Below are 17,026 nucleotides of genomic sequence, written 5' to 3' on the forward strand. Positions count from 1 at the left end.
CATACAATAAATCATTTGTACCTCGAATGCATAAAAATTTGTAAATATTTGTTTTATTGGTGATTCAGAGACCTACTACATTTTATACATACTACGATTATTACACTTAATAGGTACAACGAACAAATTTGGCATTATACCGCTGCTATAAACAATTGCGCAAAGTGGCGCAGCTTTATTATTCCGCGAGTAGCAGTAGTTGTAGTAGTAGTAGGTAGTAGTAGCAGTAGTAGTAGTAGTAGTAGTAGTAGTAGTAGTAGTAGTGATGGTGGTACGAGAATCGAGATATTTAATTGATTTTCACAAGAAATATGCAATAATCTGTAACAAAGTTTCCGAGCATTCGAGCGTTCGATATTTATAATTTATCTTACTTTTATTAACGCAATCTGTTACTCAATTTTGCGTACAAGGTATCACGCAGCTAGGTAGGTACATATTTTATTTCATGGTAGGACATATCGATGGCGGATGCGGAGCTGCTCAACAGATGTTGGTGATATTTAAAATGATCGCACGGACTAATAGGTAAAAAATAATTAGAAAAGAAAAGAAAAACACACGATTCTGTCATCAAAAAATGCGTTTGTAATTTTTAGCTCTCTGTTCGCGGTACGTGTTTTTTCTCTAAATTATTTATTATTAAATTAAGTGGTTTATTCGAATTTTCATTGTATATATAAAAATAATGCCTATTGATTCAAATATCAAGATACACGGTCTCTTATGGGTTTTTTTCTTTTTCAATTGTCAATACTAGTAGAAACAAAAAATCAAAAAATAACAGAAATGGTATCAATTGCGTACACGAACGAGTATTATTCAGGGGCAAAAATGCTGAATTAACAAAGTGAAATCTCTCGAAGTGCGTAAAATAATTTAGAATTTTACAAATTGCTAATTATGAAAAAAGAAAGAAATACATTGTATGTACACGAGAAAATTTATCTGAAAGCGAAATTAAGTTCCAGAGTTGAAAATAAGAAATAATTTTTCTTCTATTTTTACTTTCCTCGCGTACGTCTTTGGGGAGAAAGTAAAAAATTATCAAAATGCGTCTCTAAGCATATTAATATTATGTATGTAGCAAAAGCGGGACTAACAGAAGGTAAAACGTCTCCTTGCAAAGAAAACGAAAAAAATTCATGTAGTAATATCAAAGAATTAATACACTTATCATTTTGCGGCGCCGTCATAACTGAGAGTTTGTAAAGTATTTTTTTTTTTCTTTTTTCTTTTTTCTTTTTCAAAGAGAGAGTTATAGACCCTAAGAATGTTATAAAATTTGTCTCACTAATATTTCAGCGATAATACAATATGACCATTTCTAATATGATTTATTAAATAAAATTTACTTTATTCGTCTTACCAAATATTTCGACCCTGAAATTGAGTTCACTCACTGTCATATCGTACCGTGAAATATTCGGTTAAAATGTGCATGTTTATCATCACGGTTATGCTTTTTTGAAAGCCACGACTCGATTCCTCCTCCCCTCTCCTTCCAAGCTCATCTCCCTCATTATTCCACTTTCTGTCGTATTTACTTAAATATAAAAATACATAGCCAGTCTATATATAAAATGTGCAAGGTGGCACATTGAACTGAATTATCACAAATCCTCTCGATGGTTAACTACCGCTGTCGGCGATTATTGATGATTCTGCTTCCCTACTTTCTGTTCCTTTTTTATACGAATTTCCAATCAAATTCTCACCGCCACTCGCTGTTGCAACACCAGCGACAGAGGAATTATTATCTAAATGTTGCAAACACGGAAATTCAGGCCCGGAGAGTAACAGTGTCGTTTGCGTTGGAAGATTTGTCAAGGATACCATTCCAGGATTCATCATTTGCTTGTTGAAACAACTTCTTAATGCCTCTTCGATTAGATTTCCTATCTTATCACGATCGTTCTGAAATAAATACGTACAATTGTACAAATTTTATTGCATTATATGAATTTCCTGCCAATATTTTGTAGGGACAGTACACCTTTCGTTGTTCCTACACCTTGTATACGATTTTTTTCTCTCTAGCTTTATCGGTCCGCACTTACCTCGTTGATAAACCCAAAATGTACGAGTTCTTGTGCGAGAAGCATCGACGTGTCGATTTGCGTTATAGGACATGTGAGTTGCCTGTTCATTTTATCATCCATTCGCAAAAGTATCGTCATCTGAAACGAATGAACAATAGTGTAACAACAGCTTTGAAAAATGAATATGAATCGAAGTAACAAATTTAACAAAGACTTACAAGAAGTTCACGGCTCTCTTCTCTAGGCTTCACGTTGCACATCATATTTACAACTCTCCGAGATTCAAAGTCAAGTGGTTCAGGTGTTACAGACTTGACAGATTCCGTTACTTCTGGGGATATGGCACGAGGTCGAACCGGAGGCGGTAACTTAGCCATAAATGCAGTTAACGGGTATATTCCATACCTGAATGTTAATCGAGAGGAGATGATTATTTTCGATATTCAGAACAGCACGAGTATTCAAAGTTGAATATTTTCATACCCTTAAACGAGATCAATTATTAGCAAGTATTAGATGCATCTACAAAGAAATTAAAAGGCGATATAATATTAGAAAGAAATTGGTAAGACAGCAGAAAAATTGCACATGTGCAGACTATCGATAGACATATAATACGGTAGGACAATCATTTTAAATGTGACTATATAGAGAGCGAGTCTAATCCAAAACTTACTTTACATCTTCGACGAATTTCTCTAATTTTTCAGCAACTTGAATATCACTTGAACGAATTTGGTACGGAGAACGATCTGCATAACGTACTTCAGCAACGACTGTGTCGGGTCCGTACAGCCTTTGTAGCACCTCATCTGTTATTGTCTCTGATATATTTGCTAAAAATGAAAGAAAATATCTGTTGTTGTATTTGGATAAAGACCAACAATACTAGACAAAGGCACGATATACTTACTGGCTGAATTAACCAAAGCGTGTGCCGCCAACAGCTTCAGGGTGTGAACCTCGAAAAGTAGAGGATGAAATAAAAGTTCTCTGGCGCTAGGCCGACAGATGGGATTTACTTGAAGACATTTATGAATGAAATCCTTCTGCTGGCTGTCATCTAACGATTCTATGGTTTTATTGATATTTTCGTCCGTAACTACGGTACCAGTATCGCCGTTTCCTTGAATTTCTAGCGCTGCCATTTCCAATGCACACATTCCAAAGGAATAAATATCAATAGCCGGAGTTAACGAGCCTAAGGATAAAACTAGAAAGAAAGAAAAATATATCATCAACAATTGGACAAGCATTTCCTCTCTTACGGGTCCAAAGTCTTTGGCTGATACTAAATGGAACTTACTTCCGTATTCTGGTGCAACAAAATGCATATTCTTCGTATTTGCCCTGCAGGTTTTTACGTGATGATGAATAGCATCAGGCGCCACTGTAATGTCAAAGAAATTCACTTTTAGTTTGCCAAAACATGGTTCAAAAATGTGAAAAAAAGTTGAAAAAAAAGTACAGGCAGTACAGAAGACTTTTCCCATGAAACATTGGAATAATATCTATTATATGGTGGGAAAATTTTTCCGTCTGTCACATATTTCAAGATTTTTATGTAATTACTGTAGTTTGTCAGTTGATCCTTTCATACCCACGAAATTTTTTTTTCATAGAAGTACTTAAAGAATCATTGATATAATCGATAATAAGATAATTACAAGTGTAAATTGAGCCCTCATTTCATTCGGTTCTGAAGTATATCCTGACACACAGATAACATGTTCTTCATTAATTTTTTCACGTCTATTCTCAGGACGAAATAGTGGTTCTTTTTTAAAAATAAGATTACACTTAGCATCGTAACTGAGTGTGAAAGAAGTACTTGAAAAGTATACTTTCTATAATTAATAAATTATGCATAATAATAATATTGTTTACCTCTGTGCCTAATTTACTTAGCTGGCGATAGGTGATAATCTGCCAAGTTGAGAAGTTTCACCACTTCGCCACCTGTGGCAAGTTATGAGGCCAATTGATAGGTTGTAGATGTCGAAAATTTAATTTCTCCGGTAGATACGGTGAAAGTACGTTTGTACCCTCGTCTCTCTTGTTGAAGGCATTGCTGTTTTTTTTTCATTATCTAGATTAGAGGCTATTTGCTACAATTAAAAATGAGGACTCAAGTTACTCCTAGTTCAAAAGGAACATTAGAATAACACAATCTTTTTGTCTAACTTCTGTGTACATCTAAATTTAGAATACGTTCTGTCCTATCTACTGCTAGCAAAAACCTTACATAGTTCCCATTTCGTTTACAATAGTATTTAGTAGTGACATCATTGGTATTCTCCAACTATGCAATTATAATTGTGGAGATTTCTAATTTCTCTACTCACGTTTCAATGTCATTGTTTCCTGTTTCGATTAAATATTATTTCATTTATCAGAACGGCTATGTGCTGATTGTAAAGAATCAGCTGAAAACAAGTTGCTTGCTTAAATAATCCGTTGATGATTTTTGCAAACGAGCAAAGCCATCAAGCACAATTAGACATCCATTAAAACTATGTGTATTCTGCGTATTAGCATTAAAGACAGAACAACCGGTCAGCAATAAGTACGTAACGTCATCCGCCTTATACGCTTTCAATATTACTGCTTACCTGAACCAATTTTAACTAGGCCATTGTGCTGAATAAAAATAGTATCACAGGTAAGATTTCCATGAATAATAGGAGGTGAGCAAGAATGCAGGTAACTGAAACAGGAATTTGATCATTGTATTACGAATTGGGACAGATTAAAGCAGGGGAAAATTTAAAAGATTGTCCTATTATTTAATAACTTCGTGACATACCTTAACGCTGAAAGAATTTGTGTACACCATCGTTTCCAAGCCTGCAGTGGTAATTTTTTAACGTTACGTTTCGTCCTTTTGAGGAACTGCTTCAACGATCCCGACGACATATATTCAGTTATGAATATTACCTAAAAAATAAAAAATGAGCTTTTTATCCGGCAGACATATAATTATTTTGTTCAAATAATAAACCAACGACTTACTCGTGGCTTGTCATTGTGAGTATCTGTCCAATATCTATGAAATTTCACTATATTGGGATGCTCTAGTTGAGTCAAATTTTCAAACACAAGTTGAATTTTCTCCTCTTGTGCTTTGAAATTCTTGCGCTCGGAAAACTGTACCTCGTTCCAAACAACCTCGACACCTTCCTCTGTGTCCATAGCAAGGTAGGCACAATCAATACCCGGCAAATCCCTCTTTTCAGCCTGAAAAAAATACCACTCGATTAGATTGGAAGAACACGAATCGATCATAAACCTTGGAACTGTCCCCGGACAATAACTATTAAACCTAAGAAACACAGAGTTATTATCTTAGCAAAGTGAGGTAAAATCTGGAGAAATTCTCACTTCCATATCGGGGTTTGAGAGATTCTTGTCGTTTTCCGTGGCGTTGCTCCGAGCTGATCCTGCAAAGGTGGACCCTTCGGCTAGAGCAGATTTAGTAGGTACGTAGACCTGTAAAGAAAAATCAACAGATGGATTCAGTGGGTCGAGTTGTTGTGGCATAAAGAATAAGACGAAAAGCAAGCCTAAATAAGATATATACGATCATTTTTGTCAACCACGTATGAGGTGAAAATGACGACTGGAATAAGTTACCTCTTCTCGCCTCTTGAGCCAGCGTCCGCAGGGACTTTCCTCGAGGATTTCACTCTCATCCTCAGAATCTTCGCCACTTTCCCGCGGTGACTTGTGCTCTGGGTCTGTGCTGGATCGACTCCCAGGCATTACATACAACAATTATGACGGCACGTTGAAAACTTGAAAGCTGCAGAACTGAGTCACTGAGTTAAATACCATAATAATATTATATTGATATTTAGAGTAACATTTGATCACTGCGAAAGAAGTATGTATTATTAATATGTTGATGGAGTAGAAAACGTCGTTGAAGGGAGGGGAAGTCGAGAGGGGGATTGAGGGAGGTTGAGTATAAAATTATTATCTTTTATTTAAATGTATTTATATATTGTATACGCCTCCTCCTCTACTAGAGTGACACATGCAGCACGACCGATCCCAATTTTAACGTATTATGTCTATTATTATTTACTGCACTACGCGATCCGGCAGCGACACAATTTATTCGCTGGTACTCGGCGAACCGTTTCCGGCACAATTCATAACCGAAATATCATCCATCGAGATCACTGGTTTCAAATTAAAACCCGTGTGACGTGAAAGGGAGAGAATTATTACCGTGTGACACACACTATACACTCCTCATTGCCATTGCGCTGTAATATCATCTCACTCTATCTTCGGTTACCAAAAGCTTAATACAAGTCTGAGCACGACAGTAACGCCGCGCCCACCGGCAGCGACTGCCTCTCGCGGGAAAATCGGGGAGTTTGAATACATTCATTCATTCCTTGTCTAACTCACGTCTAACTATTCGATTCATCTATCGCCTAATACTTTTACAGGGCCGAACATGCAACGATCGGTGCCCGAAAAATTTTTCTAAATTTCCAGGTACAACTTTTTTTAAACGTTTTAGATTTCTCCTTTTTCAGATTTTTTTTATCCTTTGTAATTGTTTTAGACGTTTGAGACGGATTAATCCAATGATGTCCAACATCGTCATGGACATTAATAAATACTAATAATACCAATACTTTCCAATGGTCATGCGTGTACGCGTAATTCAAGTCGATGAAAATTGTCGATATAAGAACGATGAGTATTTAAAATGTTTTCTCTTTTTTAAACCGTATATTCTGAATAAAAAAATAATCAACGTTTAGTATATACATCTTATATATGAGTAAACATTAATAACAATATCTTATTATACGTATAACAAGACGTTTACGAATGTACAATATACAGCATAGCTGTATTAGCTAGCAATAAGTTATTAAGGCACAGCACAGTGAGTGTGTGGGTGTACATTCTGGTAGTTATGTTAGTTCTGGAATTGATTGAAAGGTTACACAAACCTAGAACTTCTTTTCCTTCTTCTATAGTCTAGCGTTACACGTTATATAAGTTATGGGGATGGTTACCCCTCAGTCGCAACCTGAACACTTTGATCCGAGAGTTGCAAAGACCAGGTCCCAGGTTTTTTTTTTTATATCATAATAATACATCATAGTTTGTGACTCTTTACCTCACGGTAACTATAGAATAGTAAGTAATGAATCACTAGAAAAATTGGTCGCCTAAATAACTCTACAGGAAAAATAAAATACCGATTAAATTCGCATATTGCGCGAAATTCATTCGCTCGTAAATTGCTGACTGGATTTTTTTAAGTAATCAAGATATGTATAAATCTACTATAAAGAGTACTATTTGTTCTCAATTTGTGTTAAACTATTCAGTATCGTACCAAACTTTGGTAAAATAAGGAAAACAGTAGGTATGTTCAGTAATGATAAGTACGCGACGTGTCGGTGGATTGAAAATTGTATAGAAAATCAATAGACATTAAATGCGTGATACTATACCAGCCTTTCATAAGATAAGGCAAATGAATATACAGAATTCGAAATATTGTTACGATATGGCGCGTAGCAACGTGATTACAAAAAACTAAAACGGAAAGGTACAAATCAAGGATTTTCGGTGTTGTCCGTTTTAGTAGATGCAGATACGGTTGGTATCGGCTCTGTAGATCCTTGAAGTTTCTCAGCTGAAGCAGCGATCGATTTTTTCCGTCGATCCATAATCAGTTTCACGATCCAAAGGATAGTCAATGGAATTGGCGTCATTATCGCAACTGATACTGGAGCAACTGCAAAGTAAACGAAATTGTTGAAATAATTCTCCGAAATAGAGATGATAGCTTATACAAGAATAGGTATATTCTTACTGGTGGTCAAATCAGCAGCTGGTTGCGGCAACGAGAATCTGAGTAGAAATATCGAGATTCCGGTGTTTTGAACTCCGGTTTCGACGGAGATTGCCGTTATATCAGGGCCCGGTTGCCTCAGAACAAGAGCGAGCAAATACCCAAACAAATACCCCAGCCAGGGTAATCCAATACCGGCAACAATGATCTGAAAAGTAATTTGATCAGCATGTTGAGTAATTCTTGGGAAATTCTAAACCTAGGGTTAGAGTAATATGGCAATTATTTTTGACGGTGCTATTTGGAAGTAAAAATTGTGTAATTACCCTCCACGAAAACAGTTGAAAGAGATACAGATTGGTAATAATGGCGAATACGATGATAGCAATGATCAGCAGACTGCACAACGGCTTCAGTATTCTTACTAGTATCCTTGAGACCCTTGGCAGTTTTTTCTGAATCAGGAATCCGATACCCAATGGAATGACAAGACCAACTGCGAACATTGCTATCCTCGAGTACGGAACCCCGAGGTTTGCACTGTTGAAAATCGTACTCCCAAGGGTGAAGATCCACAGCGGCATCATGCCTACGAATCACACATGATTTGATTAATATTCTCCGAACGATTTTTGTAAAGATCATATCGCAGTACATACAAAAGCGAGTCGGAAAACTCACCAAACGCTGCCAATGTACTGATGGTGGTCATTGTTACAGATAAATTGAGATTGCCGCCCAAAATTACTGTCCAAATATTAGATGCACCTCCGGCAGGACTCACCCCGGCGAAAAACATCCCCAACCGCAGTTCAGGATCGTCTGGAAACAGGACTAATCCAATGCCGTAACTCAGCTGTGAATTGGTATAATACAGGTGATTATTACTGATACAGATAATGATATAGTTTACCCAAACTAACACATCGATCAGTGAATATAGTTATTTTACCAGCGGCATCCAGACAAACTGGCAAACGAACCCGATCGTCGGACCGATCGGTCGCTTCAAGGTACGTTTGCAGAGTGGCCAGTCCATGGCAGCGCCAAAGTTGATGTACATTATTGAGACCATGACGGCAACGAATACTGTGAAAAGTGTATCGATGATACGCTCTTCTCGAATAACGATCACCGACAGGGCGTCCGAGGTCTTGTTCTCCTAAAATCAATGTAAAAATTTAATTTCATGCAATTACATACTTTTCATTTAAATCATTTTCATTCCTTATTTGGTTTTCTACGTAAAGTATGATGTTTGAAGCCAGAAAATGCAATTTCTATTTTCCATATTATAGTTTTTCTAGTAATAACTGTATAAGATATGTATACATATATATATGTTTATACCTGGTCGGGAGATACGATGGACAGAAGGATGTCGGCATTGCCGAGAAAGTTACCGGACACGACAAGGTTGCTACTCCAAACCAAATCGTTCACCGTGCTCGAATCCAACACCGGCAAATCATCAACGCTTGCTACGGATTCTCTCGTCGTCGAGACGACGACGGTCCCGTTTGCAACGTCGGCCTCTGTTACGATGGCGGTGAATGCCACGGAAAGTGTCTCGTGCATGTGAACCGTCACCGTCGGCGATTCAAACGTAACGTTCCATCCCGACGCCGCAGTGATCATTAGGAAAAGTCCCAGAATCATTCGTATCTCCATCATTCTCTCTGTAGATATAATTTAGAAGTAGATACTTACGCCTAACCAGAAAATAGGTATAATCTCCAAAGACTTGGCGTTAAAAGTATAGCCGGTCGTTAATACGGAGTACATATTGGACTTTTCATATGTCCGTTAAAGCCGACGAGTCATCGTCCGTGACTTTGAATAAATAAGAATTAAAATATAGCGGAAACATCGTTTTCTCTACACATATAGAACTCGACGTTTCTCTGTATGCCTGTCCGTACGTTCCCTTATATCATCAGAACTACTGAGACGATTTTGATTTTTTTTTTTCTGTAGATTTCGTTACAACAATACCAATAGTTTTGGAAATGTAACGATATTTTTAAGCCAAGTCGAAACGGGATATGCTCAAAAGTTTTCAATGTCTCGACGAACATTAAAAAATATAATATTTTTGCGACAAGAAGGATTTGAAAATATCCGCGGATGAAATCCAAGGCAAAGACAACGATCGCAGTTTAGAATCTACGCAACAAGTATAAATGATTATACTTTACACAGCTTTGTAGATCATGTTGTTGTTTTGCGAAATACTTGAAGATTTTTGACGGTCAATTTATACCGTACTGCAAATAATTGTACATACGATAAAAGCCGAGACGACAAAGCCTGTATCAGTACCAACTGGTATGCATTATCAACAAGATGCATTTTACAATAACATCGTAAAAGATACTTTGAACTCTACAGCCCATGATATATAACGCGTTGCAAAATTCTCGCGTGCGTTTCCGCGCTTACGATCGGTATATAATTTGCAATAACATCTAAATTGTACGTCCTAATCGTTTCTGATAGAAACGAGGACTGCCCGACTAATTGATTTATGCTATTGTGTTTTAATACAGTTAATAAGTTGAGTGGAGTAGAAGACATTACGAGCACGAACAACGGGATCAATTCATGTGTCTCTAAACAATAAAACGTGTCCGGATACACGCGTACACGTTAATAGTTTCTATGAAACGTTGACCTGACCGATTCCAGTGAAAGTTCTACACCAAGAGCTACTCGTATATTGCTTAAAGTCATTTGCAATGACAAGATAGCTGATCCGACGGTTCACAGTTATTGACGCTTCGGCAGGTCGCTGATAAATGGAAACTGAATATGTCGTAAAAAAAAATTCACATACAATAGAGATTTGCAATTATACGTACAATAGTTGACTAGCAACTATACTACTCCTCACTCAAAGATTTACTACGCGTGCGCACGACTATGACGATTTTATAGTTGCTGCGTGATGATCGATATTTGAATTATTATACCTTTGTATGAATATTATTTAGCCGTTGCAAAAGACTGCGCTTCAATTGCGATCCGTAGGAGGAAAAACGCAGCTTTTGCCAGATCCCGAAAAATCGGCAAAGTTGCCGCGTATTTATCGGAGAGAAACTTTTACGTAGAACCTGCGCGAAATCGGAGCACCGCAAGACTGATTTACTCGTACCACATTTGTGATCAATCTCTGAGATGCTACGAGACGATCAGTTCCCCCACCACTACGATGACTATTCGCATTACTTGGTAGATCTACATTTTTTTTTTTTTTTTCTCAATTATCTTACCGATACTTTGAACATTTCGCACAGCATGATGAGCTGATTTATTATGGATTAATATGATGACACGTATAAAGAATCGTTGGACCGAAACAACAATAAACCGGTTAGACATTTAACTTCCATCGAAAATAAATATATGTTACTTATACACTGCATTTTGTAATGTTAATCAGATGGCAGAGGTTCAAGGCACGTGGGTAAATAAATTATACGATATTTATGCTTGAGGGGAATAGAATTTAAGCACATAACTGGAACTCAAAATTCCATTGGGATTATCACCTATCCGTACTTTGATCGAGCGAATAGATCTAGAATAGAAGCTGCGTTTCTGCACGTTAATTTGAATCCCCGATTAGCTTGACACTAATCTAGAATTCAAGACTGGATTATAAATCGCGTACTAGCTCTTCGAGATAGTAGTAAATAATTTTGTGATAGTCAATACGTGAGAAAGTCAACGTTTTTGATAACAAATGATAATTATATACAGACGAGAGTAACTGATGACATTGAACTGTCTAATTGCCATCTTATCTTGTGGATCGATGTTTCATCGCTATCGACATCTCATATCGTCCGTGTAACACTAACACAAATATCGTTATATCTTCAAAATGTGTCGTTGTAATGGCATATAGCCTGAAACATATAGCCAGACACTGTAGCTATTCACAGAAAAAAAAAGAATCAAAATTGGTTCGGTAGTTTTGGAGTTATAAGCGAACAGATTGACGTCGAGCGTGATTCGATACCGTATTTACTATTCAAAAATAAAATCGCTTCGAATATTTTTTCCTTGTATTCAATACAGAAATAATTGACAGGTGTTTTATTTTATTTCAACATGATATGCAAAAATTTTGCATCCATAAATATTCGAAGTTTCAGCGTCGATAAAATCTAACTTTTATCGAATGCTTCTAGTTTCTAAAAAATTTCATAGAAAAAAACTATTATAAATATTTTCAGCGAAAGTCTATAAAGGCTCAAACTTTGTACGTAGCAATAAATGTAGAAAATTAATTTTTTTATTTATAAAATAAACTTTCAATTTTTTCCAACCAACAGTACTTACTAAATTGATGCTATGTAATTAAAAAATTTCAAATATACATTACAATTCAACAAATAAACCCAATTATACTACCAACCGCAATCTTTCATTCATCGTTCAAATTTTCTACCTGAGCAACTTTAAATTTCGTTTCAAAGAGCGTCTAGATTTAGTTTTTGAACACAAAAAGTTAAGTCCTGACTCTCAATTCGCAGTTTTGTGGAAATTTTTGGATGCCCGGTACCGTTTCACAAGTTTTGAATTGTTCTTTTAAAAATTCGGATGCTGTTTCGTAATGTTGTTCACTTTTAAACTTCACAGAAATCTTAGCAAAACATTGGTTGGTTTCAACTTTTCGCAAATTTAATTCGATCCATGACGCAAATTTGGACTGAAACAAACGTATTAATCATTGAAAAAACGATTTTAAAAAGGCCTATTTGTTATAAATACTATTTGTTCGAAACAATGGCAAACGTATAGTACAAATTTGATAAAAATTTAATAAACAAAGTAATTTATTCATTTATTACCACATGCAAAGTTGGACAGATTACGGACTTCTCCTGAAAGTATCGGTTTTTTTGTTTTTTTTATAAAACTCTTTACAAATTATAGAAGCATTCGGATAAAGGTTTGATTTTACCGACTTTGTAGGATTAAAAATTCATAAATCCTAAATTGTGCTTATCATGTTGAAATAAAAAAATACATGTCAATTATTTCCGTATTGAGTACAAGAAGGAGAAAAAAAAAACATTCAAGGCGATTTTATTTTACAATTGTAATTACGATTTATTCCTGACTATACAGCTCATCACGTGTTCGGTTTCTGTTATATGAAGCACACGTGTTCTCTGATTTGAAAAAAAACCAACTAATCACTGATTATACAACGTGAAAATAAAAGAATAAAAGATTCTAGGTATAACATTGAATCAACTTCAATCCGTGTTTCGTCATTCTTAAAAATTACAGTACGTAACAGGGTTTCCATAAAACTTTTTTTCACCGGGATCGTGTTGATCGGCTAATACATTCAAATAAATCGTCTTATTGCGGTTGATTACAACGGATCAAACGTCGGTCACACCCTCGTAAAAAAATACGATTAACTTCCCCCGATTCGACGAAAGTTGATAAACATTACCGTGTGATAACGGAGTTGCAAATGTCCGTGAAATTTCACTTTACAGGGCTCCCCGAAAGACGCGTCAACTTCTCACGACCAACTGAGATCACGGCCAAGCGTAAACTGGTTACGTCACAAACCCGCCTCGAGCATGGGACCAAGTTATAGTCGTGCACTATGCGTAAATTAGAATGTGATCCTTGGGTGTGCGGCGAGTCTTTGTATTATCGGAATCGTTCGAGGAGACATGATCGTCGAGTCGCGGTGATTTGGGCGCGGTTAATTCAAAAGCGCTCGATGATTAGTAAAATTCTTTTTATTTTTGCTTTTCAAATTGTCGCATAATTCAAAAAAATTTTTATACATATATATATAGCCTCGGGGTTGAAGTTCCAAATTTGAAAAGTTCTGAAAATGGATATTTATGGATGACTCGGAGGGGGAGTTGGATCGATCGGGCAAAGAATAATATTAGTTTTTGCGGATGAATTGTCGCACGATGGTTTTGATAACTTGCACAAATCTGCGTCACGCGTGAAAAACGTATAGTAAGGATTTCTGCATAGGTAAGTAGTGTTATGCAGATAGTGTGCTTTTATATCCATAAAAATAGTGAAAATATTTGTACGTTAAACCAACCATAGGTTTTATTTAAGGCACGCAAATATATACATTATACTCGACAAGATAATCTCACTATTTTTCACGTTTTATACATAATAAGGTATAACAAGTCACAAGGCTAATGATAGCAGTAGTCAACGGCGATACATGGTAGGAAAACTATATTTTGATTGTTGAGATGAATTAACACATGCACTATCAACTAATATATTTGTGAATATTAAGTCGGATCGTCATAGTTTTAAGGCCTGTACGAAAATTAAGTATAAGCTGCAACTGTCCAACTGTGCCAAGAGAATAATAAACAAAAATAAAACATTTAACCGATGTACCCTGCTTGTCAAAGTAGTTGTGATACGACGCAGTTATTATTTCGACGAATAGTTGTATACTTCGCACTCGCAATGTAGTATTTCAGCAGCTGATTATTAAGAAAAAATAGTTACAAAGATCAATTCGGCTGATAGAATTGACTCTATGTGGCTGGAAAAATCGGCCCGAATCAATAAGCACAAATTAATAAATCTTATTTAACATTTAAAATCGAAAAGACGCGATGATGATTTTTTTTTTCAATTACTGCAAAGACATAACAAATATCGGTATTGCTTCTGTGAAAAAAATACCATTAGTCTTTTTCGAAAACGAATAAACCGTACAACGTAGAATGCCGATAATTATTTGATTCGATCTCGGTGTACTTTTAGGAAATAAAAAAATCAGTACAACGTCTTACACACCGATACTTGTGAATACTGCTGGTAAGATTGAGCTTGTTGTTTACAGCTTTCATAATTTATACCCTCAAATGCGGATGTTACAAGTGTTATTACTATGCGTTTCATGATTTTTTTCATTACAGTTTATCTGTAACAAGATAAATGCACGAGTAATCGGTATTTACTCAACTAAAAACTCAATTATAAACTCAGCTAACAGGTAAGCAGTCGCAGTTGCAATATTACGTATACATTGTAAATAGTTTTTAAATTGCTTATAGTGTAACAATAAAGCGTAATAAGTACAATAAAAATACCTATGAGATAAGAAAAATAACCAATAAATATTGCTGCTGCTACTGCTGGTGAAATCAATCGCGCATTATTAATGATCGATTAATGTTTTGGAATGAGTTTTAACCAACGATATTTTTCGAGAAAAATAAAGTGATAATTATGCATAGTATTAAGTTACGTATCTATAGACTGGTTGTATTGCTTATAATATTTTTAACAATATAATATATGCAATATATATGTATGTACATAAGACTCTCAAGTTGAAAGTACAGGTAACTCAAAAGATTACTTATATCTTACAGGAAATGTTTTTTTAACCCCTGAAAGAAAAAAACAAAAGAAAAAATATCCACTTTGACGTAATATATATGTATCTACCTAGTCGTTATTAAAATAATATACCTAATATCATTTATAAGATACAGTTTAAAGAGCTGTCTTGATTTTAATACTATAAAGTCAATATTAAAATAGAATCCTACGATAAAAATTCCAAGGCGCAATTAATAATATAAAACTCAATAAGTACAAACGTCCCAATTGAAACCTAGATACCTAATATCTGCTCATTTTTTAATACGAGGCAGTAATTGTACAAATATGGGATCCTAAAATACTGATAGTCAAACAACAGTTTCCGGGTCATTTAAATCTTCTGCATTTTGACGCGACAAAGATTTCCTTGCAGAAGTTTCTCTAACAACAAGAGCGATGCAGTCAGAATAATCAACGGCGGTAGAACGCTCGCCTCCGTGTGGTAAACTTTTATTAGAGGAAGGTGAAGCCTCGCTGCTTTCTCCAGGACTGAAATCATGTTTTGTACCTTCGGAGCATGAATGAGTAGGCGTCGATAACTCCGAGACTAAGGGAGTGGATTCGTCGTCGCAATCCAATTCTACCTCAGTGGGAGACGAAGGCACGATTCCGATCAGTTTGTCTTTGTGCTTCGCCAGCTTTTCCAGGCTTGTCGCTGGTACTGGAATAGAAATGGTTGTAGCGGTGGTAGATTCGTCTACCGGTTTAGAATCAGATTTATGCGTCTTGAAAGAGACGGAGAATATCGGCTTTAGTGGGATGATGCTCTTGGCCGAACTCTCGTCGGCGGATTTTGACCGGAACGTTAAATGAGGAGATTCAGGTGGCGATATGAGGAGAGACGTTGGCCGCGAACGTGTATTGTTCATCTTGTAATTGCAATTCAGGTGGCTCTGCGAACAGACAGACCTTACGCTTCGCTGAGAGGCGATACTTCGTTGCGAGTTGGAACGATGGAGATGCGAAGTGGAGTCTTGGGAGCTTTCATCCGATGTATCGGGGTCTCCAAATACTGGTTGCCAGTGGAGGAGCGGGGAGGCTTGCAGCAGGACATACTCGGTATCAGGCGCTGAGCTGCTGAGGGAACCTCGACGTCCACCTAAAACATTTCTTGCCAGCTACACGAAGATCCTTGATATTCATTTGCCGCTATTACAGCTTACAGCTAATTATAAGTAAAATCAAAATCTAATTTCAATCTAATTGTGAGATTAATAAATCTAAAATCTTTAGTAATTTTCTAAACTCTGGTACATTGTATCCATGTTTCAAGAAATAAAGATTACCTGCTCGCATTACAGAGCACATGTGAAAAAAATTCACGTTTACAGTAAACATGGTTATTTCCCAATATTAGAAACAAGTTCAGTTATCGATATACAATTACACTATGAAAAGTTATTGGCCTTTAAGCTATACTAAGTATTAGAACAACATGCATTTGCCAAGTACACGCGCTTTAAAGCAAAGTACAAATATATCTCCGGAAAACTTTGAGACTTGGCCACTTGAACAAACTCTAGTTGGTGCGACATATACTTAGACTGTTCGTGGTCAGACTCCGAGCTTCCTCGCAGTAGGTGTTAGGATATGCAGATTGTTACAAAGATCGTACATACTTGAGAAAATGAAGTTAATACATTATTTAGTTAACACAAAATAAAATGAATCCATCTCTACACCCAGATGTCCCTGATACACGGTTTATAGCATAGAAGAAGAGAAAAATCGAACATTC

General features: G+C 36.2%; 2 protein-coding genes across 18 annotated transcripts in view; both read right to left on the reverse strand.

The window, feature by feature from the left end:
- Positions 1–37: 37 nt before the first annotated feature.
- Positions 38–6,504, reverse strand: LOC107222769 (nuclear receptor-binding protein). Of its 2 annotated transcripts, none has more exons than XM_046739035.1 (11): positions 5,676–6,504; positions 5,424–5,531; positions 5,055–5,279; positions 4,849–4,979; positions 4,655–4,749; positions 3,349–3,432; positions 2,956–3,243; positions 2,719–2,878; positions 2,261–2,447; positions 2,061–2,180; positions 38–1,917 (listed from the first exon to the last, which is right to left on the reverse strand). In XM_046739035.1, exons 1-11 carry the CDS (start codon positions 5,802–5,804, stop codon positions 1,633–1,635), a joined length of 1,812 nt encoding a protein of 603 aa, XP_046594991.1. In that variant the 5' UTR covers positions 5,805–6,504; the 3' UTR covers positions 38–1,632. The 2 variants fall into 2 exon arrangements, with proteins under 2 accessions (XP_046594991.1, XP_015517758.1); XM_015662272.2 differs by having other exon boundaries at positions 2,956–3,255; positions 5,676–6,497.
- A 539-nt stretch (positions 6,505–7,043) lies between these two features.
- Positions 7,044–17,026, reverse strand: part of LOC107222766 (kinase D-interacting substrate of 220 kDa) — a 44,415-nt gene continuing 34,432 nt past the window's right edge. For 10 of the 16 annotated variants that reach the window (XM_046739015.1, XM_046739003.1, XM_046739014.1 and 7 more), the window contains 6 exons: positions 9,223–9,551; positions 8,825–9,034; positions 8,554–8,728; positions 8,199–8,461; positions 7,894–8,080; positions 7,044–7,815 (listed from right to left, as the gene is read on the reverse strand). In XM_046739015.1, coding sequence (XP_046594971.1) covers positions 7,634–7,815; positions 7,894–8,080; positions 8,199–8,461; positions 8,554–8,728; positions 8,825–9,034; positions 9,223–9,551 — 1,346 coding nt within the window. In that variant the 3' untranslated portion in view covers positions 7,044–7,633. Of the gene's footprint in view, positions 7,816–7,893; positions 8,081–8,198; positions 8,462–8,553; positions 8,729–8,785; positions 9,035–9,222; positions 9,552–14,100; positions 16,388–17,026 lie in introns of those variants that run through there. The other 6 variants (XM_046739013.1, XM_046739012.1, XM_046739006.1 and 3 more) reach the window with 5 other exon arrangements.

Source organism: Neodiprion lecontei, chromosome 4, assembly GCF_021901455.1.
Source record: "Neodiprion lecontei isolate iyNeoLeco1 chromosome 4, iyNeoLeco1.1, whole genome shotgun sequence".
Taxonomy (NCBI): domain Eukaryota; kingdom Metazoa; phylum Arthropoda; class Insecta; order Hymenoptera; family Diprionidae; genus Neodiprion; species Neodiprion lecontei.

Coding starts and splice junctions, on each gene's coding strand:
- LOC107222769 (XM_015662272.2), bottom strand. CDS start 5,804: ATGCCTGGGAGTCGATCCAGCACAGACCCAGAGCACAAGTCACCGCGG. Junction 5,280..5,423: donor TCTCAAACCCCGATATGGAA/GTGAGAATTTCT, acceptor TATTTTTTTCAG/GCTGAAAAGAGGGATTTGCC. Junction 4,980..5,054: donor CTCACAATGACAAGCCACGA/GTAAGTCGTTGG, acceptor TTTATTTTTTAG/GTAATATTCATAACTGAATA.